The 13405-nt window shown below is 42.2% G+C and overlaps 1 protein-coding gene across 2 annotated transcripts in view; it reads right to left on the reverse strand.

Annotated features, from left to right (window-relative positions):
- The window catches only part of RIGI (RNA sensor RIG-I), a 32712-nt gene extending 23261 nt beyond the window's left edge, over positions 1–9451 (reverse strand). For both annotated transcript variants that reach the window (XM_050943061.1, XM_050943062.1), the window contains exons 1-3: positions 9055–9451; positions 5989–6123; positions 1600–1778 (exon numbers count right to left, since the gene is read on the reverse strand). In XM_050943061.1, the coding sequence (XP_050799018.1) occupies positions 1600–1778; positions 5989–6123; positions 9055–9160 (420 nt within the window). In that variant the 5' untranslated portion in view covers positions 9161–9451. The remainder of the gene's footprint in view (positions 1–1599; positions 1779–5988; positions 6124–9054) is intronic.
- Positions 9452–13405: the final 3954 nt, after the last annotated feature.

Consider the following 13405-nt stretch of genomic DNA (forward strand, 5'->3'; position numbering starts at 1 on the left):
TGGAACTTGTAGTGTAGTGACATTATCGTCTTAATTTCTCTTTGAAATTTGTGACTCTACAATGTAAATCTTCCTATGAATGGTTACTTGACTTATGCTAATGAATGCAACTAGATACCCATGTATGCCTAAGACACAGATTAGCTTCAAAGCAACAATGTACTTAACCTATTCTTCATCCAAGGGAAGCCTGCTGTGATCATTTGCTGACAAGAGGCTTATCCACTGAACTTTAGTTATAAAGGAAGTTGGACCCGATCCTGTTTTATCTCAGATGTGCTTAAACTTTGTCAGGGAAAGTCTAAATCGCAAGACTGAGGTCTCCAGGCCTGCGCTGGATTATCCCTGCAATTTCTCATGGAAGAATTGCAACAAACTATGCACCTGGACTTCCAGTTGGACTATACCCTTTTTAATTGATTTCAGAAGGATTTTTAGAAATCATCAACCTCGCCATCTCTACTATGAAACTGACCTAAGAACTTTATTCATAACTATCTTTCCTTTCTTTAATAAATTTAGTCCATAAGGATTGGCTGTAAGCACATATTTGGTAAGATCTGAAATATTCATTGACCTGATAGATGAGTAATGTGATTGGCAGACATTTATATATGGTGAAAAAGGTTTTAGTAACCCTAGCTATATTAGACTTGGCTGTCTGGGTGGGAGCCAAAGGCTGGATTGTTTAAAGGTAGCTATATTTTTGCTTTTAGGTAAAAAGTAAGGTATTACAGAAGCTGTTTTGTTACTGACTTGGTGAAAACTAATTATAGAATAAACCATCAGTTTTGGGTATCATCTGACCTATTCTTTGCAGCTTGCCGATTGAGCATTCTCAGTATAGCTCCTTCAGCAACCACGGTCACAATAGGCATGAACATTGCTGGAAAACAAAAGGCTTTTCAAGTTTCGATAATTACCATAGCAGGCCCAATTGCAGCTGTAATTTTGAATTGTCTAGCAAGTGATAATCTAATTTAATCTGCTTTAAGATCTTCATTTTTCTGTCTTAAATAGAATTACTACAACACAAATTTGTATCCCACTAAAGGTCTATATCAGCTTCGTGACTCTCTGCTCCAGGGATCGGCAACCTTTGGCACACGGCCCACCAGGATAAGCCCCCTGGCAGGCCGGGCCGGTTAGTTTACTTGCTGCGTCCACAGATTCGGCCAATCGCGGCTCCCACTGGCTGGAGTTCGCTGCTCCAGGCCAATAGGAGCTGCAGGAAGCGGCGCGGGCCAAGGGATGTGCTGGCCACCACTTCTTTATGGTGCTAACATTTATAATAAAAAATTATATAAAGTGAGCCCTGTACACTTTGCATTCTGTGTTGTAACTGAAATCAATATATTTGAAAATGTAGAAAACATTCAAAAATATTTTATTATAAAACTTATTCTATTATTGTTTAAGAGTGCAATTAAAACTGCAATCAATCATGTCTTATAATCTTGTGTTTAATTTTTTAAATTGTTTGACATTCCTAGTTTCTATATTATACCGACATATCTGAAGCTACAGTCAGGGCTACACAATTATCATAGAACTGTAAACTCTGCAAATCAAGTTGCAATTTTGATTTTGAAATAATACCTGCTGAATCTCTTCACATTCTCGGTCTATGAGACAAGTGTTTAAGTAAGGAATTATCTGTTCTGCATCAATGTCTCTCATTGTAGCTTCTATACGTTTCAGCAGCTGTCGATGTACCTCCAGGCTTTCAAGTTTTTGGAAATCCGAGTTTTCAATTGCTTCCCTCAGACCAGTGTAACCTTGAAAACAAAAGGGGTGGGTCGAATTACACCAGCAAACATCACTTTTAATTAAAAAAGATATTTTGACCCATTACTGGCTACTGCTCCATTACATTAAAAAAAAAAAAAAACAACACAACCCACACACCACACAACCCAGAAAAGGCACCCTATGTTAAAGAAGTTTTAAGACTGCAAAGTCAAGCAAGAAAAATTAGGAAATACCAAAATTAATACTGTCTGTGCAACCTTAACTCAACCCCCTTGTACATATATATACATTATGATGCAGTCTTATTTTTCCCACAGGACCTGGACTTCGCTCAGAATGCTCTGCCATCTCCACAGCTCCTATCATTCCTCATCCCTGGCTCATGCCCCCTCCCATCCAGCTTCTGCTACGGCCCCCTTTCTCCTCCCTGTTTCTATCCTCCCCCTCCCTCCAATCTTCTGCCCTTCCTCCCTGCATCTCTTCTCTCTCCCCATACATTCCTCACTCCTCTGCATTCACATCAAGCTGCTTCCTCTTTCCCCTCAGAGCACAGGAGAGAGGACCCCTGCTCTTAGTTCTGGTACCCAGTGCCACAACTGATCCTGGTGGCAAGGATGAGCAGTTGTGGGGAAAGTCTTCAGTCCCTGTACCTCTGGGAACAAGCATGCTCAGTTGCTTTGTGGGGAGGAACCATGCACACTCTAGTCGGCACACAGGAGCTGAGAGAGAATAGAACATGCTCAGTGCAGACTGAATGTTCAGAGTATTGGACTGCCAAATTCCAACAAGCCTCCACTGGGCACATGCAAACAGATTTTTCAAAGGTTTATAAACTTGTCCAAATCTGGAAGGTTTTTCCTGGGAACAGCAAAAGGTTCATTGCTGACACCAGATGTCAAGTCCCTGCCAAACATCAAGTCCTTGTTGCAAAGAATGGGGGAGCTAGAGCTTCTCAATTAAAAAGTTATTAAAAAAAAATAAGGACAAAACAATGAATGGTTTCCTAATCTCAAAACAGTTTAGCCGTTTCTGAGAATAACTGAAACTTTCCCAAATAAATCTGCTTCAGGCAGGCACACAAAAGTGGGAGGAGAAAATAGGGTTCTGCTTTCCTGTTTACACTGCAACTCCCTATTTTTCCTGAAGGACTGGAATGAAATGTTGATATCACATTTTGTTTTAACCCAATCTGTCATCTAGCTCAGCCCTCCACTGAGCAGGGAGGAGATGCTAAATTTTTAGTCTGAGACTTGAGACCATCAATATGTTTTACAGATCAACACTGGAACAGAGAGAATTAACTCCTGGGCCAATGTTTATCCTGCAATATAGACTATCTGAAAGCGCTTATTGGGGCTGGGGGTTAACTACTCTCATATTAGCTGGGTAACAGATACAACCAAATAGACAAAAATGTTCCTAAATTATATGGAACACAGCTTTATAATTCAGAAATTAGAGATTGTAGCCCAAGGAGAAGCTACACTGGATCTACTTACTGAAAAGAAATTTATAAAAAGTATGAGTAAGAAGGAAGCTTGGAGCAATAGACCAGGAACTGCACTATTGCATAATAAAAAATGAGCTCAAAGAATGCAACAATAGCTTTCATGAAAGTAAGTTTTCAGAAGTTAAGAAGCCTAGTAAGTAAGGGTGCCAATGAGAGGAAGAGTTAAAATCCATTAATGTGGAAGAAAGCTGGCACACCCTGAAGGTACTATACTTATATTATCGCAATCTCTCAGATGCTTCAGAGAAAGCTGCACTAAACCTCCATAATGGACAATCATTTAATAACCTGCCCATATGGGAACTTTCTTCCCATCCCTAGGCAATTAATAGTTGGCTTACATTTTGAAGCATGAGGCTTCATATGCCTTATACATATATTATCCTAATATTAAGTAACTATAGATATTCTCACTATCCACATAAATGACTAATCCTTTTGTGAATCCTATTAAGCCCTTGGCTTTGAAGTTATCTCATGACAGTGGGTTCCACAGGTTAATTACACATGTTGTAAAAAGTGTTTCCTTTAATCAATTATACACTTGTAGCTTTCCAGTTTCACTGGCTGTCCCCATATTCTTGTATTAAGGCTGAGATTTTTAAAGGAGGCACATGCACACAACATCCATCAAAATTCAATAGGATTTGGGTGCCTAACTCCTTTAGGTGCTTTCAAAAATCCCAGCCCAGGGGTCTGACCAGAAGGCCACTGAAGTCAACAGAAAGACTCCCATTTATATGAATGGGTTTTAAATCAGGCCTTATGAGAATTAGGAATGCCCAATTTAATTTTTTATGCCTTTCGTTATTTTGCATACCTTCATTACATCCTCTCATTCATCTTCTCTTGAATCTAAATATCCCCAGTCTTTCCACTCTCTCCTCTTATGGAAGTCTCCCCAGGCCTCAAATCACTTTCATTGTCAGTCTCTGAACCCCTTCTATTTCTGAAAATATCAGACAAGATCTGAACACTTCGTTATACACACAGATATACCATTGACTTATCCAGTGGCAATGTAGGATTTTTAATAGTATTTTTCAATCCCAGATGGGCTGTGGAATAGTCTCCCAAGGGAAAGGATAGAAGCCTCATTGCTTGGAACTGCTTACCTCAGAATGTTTACATACAACAATCCTGCTTTAAGAAAACCTAGTAGGGCCTTTTCAATCTCTAACTTCTATGAAAGAGTCCTCCTGCAAAAACTGAAAGTGCAGTGTGCGGTTATCTGTACACATCATACAGAAGTAACAAAAGGCATTATTATATATGCATTATTATATATACCTATACATATAATTCAGGGGTCGGCAACCTTTCAGAAAGGGTGTGCCAAGTCTTCATTTATTCACTCTAATTTAAGGTTCTGTGTGCCAGTAATACATTTTAACGTTTTTAGAAGGTCTCTTTCTATAAGTCTATAATATATAACTAAACCATTGTTGTATGTAAAGTGAATAAGATTTTTAAAATGTTTAAGAAGCTTCATTTAAAAATAAATTAAAATGCAGAGCCCCGCGGACCAGTGGCCAGGACCTGGGCAGTGTGAGTGCCACCGAAAATCAGCTCGCATGCCGCCGTCAGCACTCATGCCATGGTTGCCTACCCCGATATAATTAAACTAGCTTCATGCAAGCTTAACAATTACATTCTAGGTGGAGTTACTGATCTCCAAAATCAAACAGGACTGTTCCATGCAAGCTAGCTAAAGTACATTGTATTTTTATGAGTTAATCAAGAGTTACATCATATTAAGACAGGTTTCAGAGTGGTAGCTATGGAAATAAAATACAATCCTGATAAATTAAAAGAAGAGTTTTACCTTTAAATTGTCACTTTAGATTTTTTAAAACAATATGACTCTTTATAGGTAAATCCATCAAAGGGAGATGGGAAACATCTATATATTTCTTTTGTGCCTGACCATTAGAGGGTGGTCTGTACTCTGAAAAATGCCTAATAATGTTGGGGTTCCCCATTTATTAAGTCTCATTGAATCATGGATCAAATTTCCTCAACTCTCAAGTAAAAAGATTTAATTTTTCCTACTGCCAATATTTGCAAACAGTCTGGGAAATGAAAATCACATTCTTTCTAGAGGTATACTCTTAAATTTTATTTAAAAAAAAAAAAGGCAGCTTCTGCCAACTAAAACAAGATGCCACTAAAAAGGCAGATTGCCCAGATCCTCATAATATAACTTCATGCTTTGATCAGCATAGAAAATTAACAATATTGGTTTTATATTGTCATAATTAGACTTTCAAGGAACTGGTGCAGTTCATACCTCTCGGAGTTACTGTTTCAGGCTGACTGCAGACCTCACTGCATCAGTTACATGGTTCACATTTTGCAGGTTTTCTTTGCACCCTAAGGGCTAGAGACTTAATAGTTCATTTTTTGTTGGCTGGTTTTTCTGAGTTAACAAAAGCTGAGATTCTGGGACACAGAATGGTGCAGGTGTATGCATACGCACATGTCCTATCTCCCCAAGCTGCCATGAGCCAGCCCAATTAACCTCTGCTCTCAACCTTCTACCTGGCCCATCGAGCTACGAGATGAATTGGTGGAGAAGCTCGTACTGCTACGATTTGACCTATGGAACTAAAAGGTGTTCACTTTCCAGGGTGGTCAGTCCAGCACCTTTTACAAGCAATAAATTCACACACAACATGAAAAGGCAGGGAAAGTGACAACTGTCAACTTTACCAACGAAAACAAACCTGCTTCATTCAGTGCATCTAGAAATCCTCGAAACCATCCTTCTGATTCAAGCTGCAGTATAGAGTCAACAAAGAGAGCCGCCGCAGCAGTCAGCCCCTTCTTCTGTTCCTCAGTCTGAATTCTCTCTCTGGCATCTAGCGTGAAATCAGATATGAATAAGTCAAAACTGTAGATCTGGTGTGCGGGCAGCAGTGGGGACTGCACCTGGTGCAGAGTGCTGCAGGTGCTGAAATATTTACTGTATATTTACATGATGGATATCTGCTTTATACTGCACTTCCAGAGGCAAGGAGAGGAAGCATATACACCTTATGAGTGGGAAACAATCTCTGGAGATGCACAAATTAAACCCAAATTCAGACTGCAAGTTCTAGGTTGAAATTGAGAAAGCTGCCAAGGGGATTTGGTCACACAAGTCTCACTGAAATTAATGCGAGTCTAAGAGTTCTCAGGGAATCCAAGCCTGAGAGGCACTGTGTTACCCCCTTCTAGGGTGACCAGACAGCAAGTGTGGAAAAATCAGGACTGGGGTTGGGTGGGGGTAATAGGAGCCTATATAAGAAAAAGACCCAATAATCGGAACTATAAAATTGAGACATCTGGTCACCCTACCCCTTGCCTCCAGCAAGAAGGAATCTGTCCTGGGGTAGCTGGGTGTCAGCTCCCTGGTACTATCAGCCTTTCAGCCACCCAAAGCCCTCTCCTCTAGGCTATGCAACCCTAACTTCAGCTTGCAGGTTAACAATAGCTGCAACCCAATCCCCGAGGTCCTTTGAATCATTTCCATGTGATATCCAGCTGGCTATTCCCAGATATCCCTGATCCTCTGCCCTCAAGTGTACACTATACCCCAATTTACCAGTTTTACCTTAAACTGCTGCTCCTGCAAACCACATAGCACTTGTGAGCACTTATAATAAAACAAAAGTGGGTTTATTTAAGAAAGAATAAAGATTTCACTAGAACTGAGAGTGAGGGTAACAAATGGTTATGATAGAAAACAAAATAATAAAATGCAAGCCTGAGTCTACCTATCAAGAGTACCATTCCTATCTAATAAAGGAAGTATCCTCTCCACAACTCTTCAAAGTTCAGTCTGTTGCAAAACTGACTAGTTTCTCAAAAACCAGGAACCAAACGTTCATGAAAGCACTGCTGCGCTCCACAAAGGTTTTTCCCTCAGTGAGTGGATAAAGAGTGCTTCTCCCTCCTCTGTGTTATCAGTATAACAACATCTTTATCTTTCTTTTCATAGACAGAGTGAACCTGTCTTGTTGTTAAATTCCCTTTAACTGGTTTCAATTGTTTGCATTTGCCTCAGTTTCCCATTCAAAGTCTTCGGACTTGTCTAGACTTCGAACACCGAAGGTACACTGCTGTAGCCCTTCAGTGTAGATGCTACCTATGCCAATGGGATGGGGTTCTCCCATGAACAAAGGTAATCCATTTCCCTGAAAGGCCATAGCTAAGTCGATGGAATTGTTCCATTGACCTAAAGCTGTCTACACAGGGATTTGGGTCGACTTAACTACGCCACTCAGGGGTGTGGACTTTTCACACTCCCGACTGACGTAGTTATGCCCACCTAATTTTTTAGTGTAGACCAAGCCTTAGTATTGCACAAGGCTAAACAACTGAGCCCTGCATTGCCTCACTAGCTAAACAGTGCAGGGTGACACTTCCTCTCCTGACTGAATGGGCCACCACCGACGCACACTATCCCCTGGTGACTAATTTCTACTCCATGTCCATAAAGCATACATTCAATATAAATATATTATTATTTCTTAAATATGACCCATATATTCATAAAGATCATGTATTTTGCAAGTTAAGAGCTTTCTGTAGATACCTTACTTGTTACTCATTATAGATAAATACATGCCTTTGGTGTAATGAGTTTGTCAGGTCTGAGGTGAGCGTTGTTTGCAAAGAACAGGGGACCCTTTGCCAAACAGTCTCTCTGTCACTGAGCTCTGTGGCTATATCTGCTAACTCGCTTTGAAAAATCACAAGCCTTACATTTCATATGCTTTGTAAGGCAACTACCATATTTCGGGGCATTAGACTGATACTTTTCTGTTAACCCCAAAGCTGGGTGTTGAGATGGGTGCCACATTAACCCATTTGCCACCGTCATCTGCCAAAGTCTATGCGGCAGCATTTCTTAATGCATGGATGTTCCATCATGGTTATCTGTTTGTATTTCAGTAGCATGCTGGAGCACCGGTAATGGACCCATTATGCAAGGTGCTATAGAAACACAGAACATCAAGGTGGTCCCCACCCAAGAGCAGGAACTGGCACTTCAAACTCATACATCAGGCAGCAATGAATGTTCATTTCCCCAGATATACAGTGCCAGATATAGACAGAGCACCCAAGCAACTAAATATAAAGACTCAACACAGAGTATGTCATATACAAGGCCCCAAATTTCAAAACGGAAACTGCCTCTTCCCTTCAGTCCTCATATGTATTAAGCTACCATCAGTTTAACAAGGGAAATGGTATCCTCTCCATCTCTGGCTTCCTTTCTCCCACTTGAACCCTAGACCTATGGACAAATACGGCACAGAAAGAATTAAAGACTTGACTCTGTGTCCATTCAGGTCAGTGGCAAAGCTCCTGACTTCAGTAGTGGGTACTAAGTGAGGAAAACTACAGCTATTTCGTAATTCAAGAGGTTTAGGAGTTGTGTAGGGAGTCGCAGGGTACAACTGAGGTTAAATTGTCTTTACAGGTTAAAGGGACAACGTCAACTCTAGCTGTACTTGGCTGAAAAACTTTTTTTTTTTTAAAGGAAGCCAACACTCAATAGAAATATCTTCATTAGACGGCACATAATTAAAGAGGAGACAAGAGAATGAGCAAAGAGAGGAAAACAAACAGATAGAAGTGGTCAGAGGGGGGAAGAGAACAAAAAACTCCACTAAGTGGCAAACTGTCACCAACCACTTACTCTCCAGGAGAGAAACATTCATGAGAGGGGTAGGGGTGGCGGGCCAAGGGTGCCCTGGTCAAAGCCTGCCCAGAGCAAGCCCAGCCCACAGCCAGCAGCTCACCGTCAGAGAGCCATTCCTTCATGTTGCCCAGCACATAGGCAGGATTCAGGGTCTTCTCAATGTACTGCCTGTAGCACCGCAGGCTTTCCTTCTGCTCCGCAGTCATCTGGGCTCCCGTTTATTGGCGCACCCCTGCAGAACCAGTTCCCAGCTTCTCTTTTTGCCCTGTGCCCTGGCTTCACGCTTGCAAAGGAGAGAAAATCCCTTCGGTGCAAAGCACCCTGCAGCTGCAGCTGGTTGGGGGTGGTGCCCCCGGCTCTGGACTGCAGCAGGGAAGTTCCCCGTGACCTTTCACAGAGGAGGGGAACAGCCTCGGCGCAAGCTCGCAGCTCGCCACTGGGGGAGAGAGACTCACTGAACAGCGGCTGGCTCAGAGGGAAGAGGATAACGCCCAAGCCACCGGGGTAGGGGGAGGAGAAAAGAAACTAAGCAGAGCAGCAGAAAGGAAACTGAAACGTAGCCCACAAGCCCAGGCAGAGGGGAGGTGCAGGGAGGCAGCCAGTCCAGCTGCCGGGGGATAACCAGCGGTGAATGACAGCAGGAGCTGCAGCAAGGCATAGCGTCTGATGCTGCTTTCCACCCGTTCCTGCCCTTCCGAAAGGGGGCGCGCGCACTCTGCCAGGCGTGTATGACAAGACTGTCCAGCACGCCTATAACTAAGGGGAACACGTTTTGGGAGGGATATTAAATCTCCTGCCTTGGGATTTAAACCAATCTCAAACGATTCGAGATTTGGATCGGAGCTCATGTGGGGGGCAGATTATCCGCATCTGCCTGCTGCAATGTGTGCATCTAAAGCAGGACACTGGACTAGTGGGTCCAGTCTAGTATGACACTTCCTGTGTTTTTATGTTCCTAAATCCATTAAAGACACAGCAAATCCTTCAGATTCAACAAGATCACAACCTCCTTTAAGCACCTTCATGTTCCTCCCACTAAATGGAAACAGTCTATTTACATATTCAAAAGGCAGAATTAACCCAGCAAGAAAACTCAAAACCAAAGCGGGTCATACCACCCATCTCCCTCGCCCAATGACACACAGATTTTTAAGATGGGAGTTTGTATAGACCAGCTCATACTGTGCCTTAAGTGATCTTACTGTCCTGTGGTAATGGTGCCTTTGGGTAACTCTGACCATTGTAACACATAGCACTTGTTAGATTGGTGGATTTATCCCACAGGACACTTTATAGACAAAACAAAATATTTTACTTTCAGGCTTCTATCTCTTTCTTCTCAAAGCTTTATAGGTAAGTACTAGGACCAGCCATGCCTGTGGGGAATCCCAGCTGAGTTTCTTAAAAGACAGGAACAATTTATACATATCTCCCTCAGATTCTCCCACATCGGCAGGAGGAAGGAGAAGCAAGTTAATCCATCGACTTTCTCAGGGACCTGGCTGTTCTTCCAAATCCACAGTCAGCACATTCTGTGGATTCTGCACTAATCACAAAGGTCTCTACAGACACTCTGATCTGTAGCATCAATCTCAGCTCTGGTCCCATTAGATTCCCTACTCCCGTCCTTTCAGTGCCAAGTGGTATTTTCAGAAATACTATTGAGCTACAGAAAAATTGCAGCCATTGGCGGGCCAGCCCCCCTCTGGGCTGTATAAGTAAGAGCATTGTCAGCAGATTGAAGGACGTGATCATTCCCCTCTGTTCGGCATTGGTCAGGCCTCATCTATCTCATAGAACTGGAAGGGACCCCAAAAGGTCATTGAGTCCAGCCCCCTGCCTTCACTAGCAGGACCAACTACTGATTTTTGCCCCATATTCCTAAGTGGCCCCCTTAAGGGCTGAACTCACAACCCTGGGTTTAGAGGCTAATGCTCAAACCACCAAGCTATGTACTGTGCCCTGACTTGGGCCCCCCACTACAAAAAGGATGTGGAAAAATTGGAAAGAGTACAGCACAGGGCAACAAAAATGATTAGGGGGCTGGAGCACATGACTTATGAGGAGAGGCTGAGGGAACTGGGATTATTTAGTCTGCAGAAGAGAAGAATGAGGGGGGATTTGATAGCTGCTTCCAACTACCTGAAATGGGGTTCCAAAGAGGATGGATCTAGACTGTTCTCAGAGGTAACAGATGACAGAACAAGGAGTAATGGTCTCAAGTTGCAGTGGAGGAGGTCTAGGTTGGATATTAGGAAAAACTTTTTCACTAGGAGAGTGGTGAAGCCCTGGAATGGATTACCCAGGGAGGTGGTGGAATCTCCTTCCTTAGAGGTTTTTAAGGTCAGGCTTGACAAAGCCCTGGTTGGGATGATTTAGTTGGGGATTGGTCCTGCTTTGAGAAGGGGGTTGGACTAGATGATCTCCTGAGATCCCTCCCACCCTGATATTCTATCATGCTAAGTATCTGACAGATGTTCAAGGAGCAGATTTATATATCACAGATTTATACATGGGGAGAATTGATGCATTCTGACTTGTATATTTAGTATATGTTTTTGAAAGTCATAAAATTTCAACATAGAATATAGTTTAACATTTTATTATTTTGCAAATGTCAGTTGCATACATGCTGCAATTATCTGCACATTTGACCATCACCAGCATGAATACACAGTCAAGTAATTGAAAACAATCATGCCATTAGATATGAAATTGTTCTTCTGTGAAAGGAGTTGTGCTGAAGGGTGGCACATTGTCAGAAGTTCAGACGAATATAGGCCAAGATGAGCTTGTCTTTTAGCCAAAAAGCTCGCCCAGGCTGGAAAGCCTTCAAGGGAAATTAGGATTAAAGGGGTTTATTTGATGGCCCTTACTAGTTATCTAGCACAGTTTTGGTCTCACAAGGAGATGAAGCTGTCCATAAAAGGAAAAGTACAGGCAAGTTTAACACAGACCTTGAGAGAGGAAAAGGAGCAATGATGTGGGAAATATGCCATGAATTTTGTTATGGTGCCATAATTGTTAGATAAGCAGTAGGAGTAAGGGTAATATAGAAGATAATTATTTGGACCTAGTTGGAAGATCTGTTGTTTCCTAAAAGATATTTATGGACTGGACAGCCCAACAGTGTTTGGCATTTTATAAAACCTCTAGCTTTGTGAAACAGTTTTTATGATGGTGGAACAACAAAAAATATAGGTGTCTAGTAGAATGGAGAAAACATCCTCCCCAAAACAGAAATGGTGGAACAGTAAACTGAGTGCCTTGTATAAATATACAGAGATGAACATGAAGAAAAAAGACACTAAAAATTGTGGAAAAAAAAAACCACTACAGGAAAAATATCTATATCGGTTTCTGTGTTTTTTGACAGCTGGGATATGAATTTGCTCCATGGTTAAGAATTGACAACAGCTCCAAAAATCAGGCATGCTTCTTCCAGGTCCAGTTACGAGGCTGCAGAAAAGGGAAGATTATGGTGTGCAACTATCCTTAGCAAAAAAACGAGGCAAGAAATACAGAACGCATGGGGCCAAATGGGGCTACCTCTCATCAAAGCTCAAAAATCTGGCTTTGGGTGGAACATTTTGCCCCTTAGCCTTCTGGGTTGGCATGGAATAGCTGCACTGGTGCTCTAGTGGTAGAGACAAATGGGGTTCCTATACACTTAATACATTGGTTGTCAGCTACTGCAGCACAGACCTGTCTAGTGGCTATACCCGCAGCCCTCCATTCTGCTGCAAAGAAAGGCACGGCAGAGTCCAAGGGGCATAGAGACTTCCCAGCACACACCCTGATTTAGCACAGTACAACTATTCTGCTTGTATATAAACAGAAGGTAGGGCAGCACGTGTGACTTAATATAGTGACTGATTAGTTTCTCATATGTTCGGGAGGTTTTCTACTCTAGGAGGTGCCGGCTTTCATTCTTTTACACACCAAAAGTGAGCAAAATCGAAGGACATGTCATCTGATCATATGAGGTCTCGCCCAAGAAAAGCAAGTATGTCTTAGAATCATAGAATATCAGGGTTGGAAGGGACCTCAGGAGGTCATCTAGTCCAACCCCCTGCTCAAAGCAGGACCAATCCACAACATCATCAAGGTCAAGCCTGACCTTAAAAACCTATAAGGAAGGAGTTTCCATCACCTCCCTAGGTAACCCATTCCAGTGCTTCATCACCCTCCTAGTGAAAAAGTTTTTCCTAATATCCAACCTAAACCTCCCCCACTGCAACTTGAGACCATTACTCCTTGTTCTGTCATCTGCTACCACTGAGAACAATCTGGATCCATCCTCTAGACCACTTCACCTATTTACATGGTAGAGAAAGTCTCTCTTTGTACAGCTTATAGCAGGTCTAGTGTATCTTGTATCCTGAGATGCAGGACTGAAGGAGATAGGCCTGAGAAATACTTCTGTAATCGCAACACATTTTTAGTGTGTA

This window comes from Gopherus flavomarginatus, chromosome 3 (assembly GCF_025201925.1).
Source record: "Gopherus flavomarginatus isolate rGopFla2 chromosome 3, rGopFla2.mat.asm, whole genome shotgun sequence".
NCBI lineage: Eukaryota > Metazoa > Chordata > Testudines > Testudinidae > Gopherus > Gopherus flavomarginatus.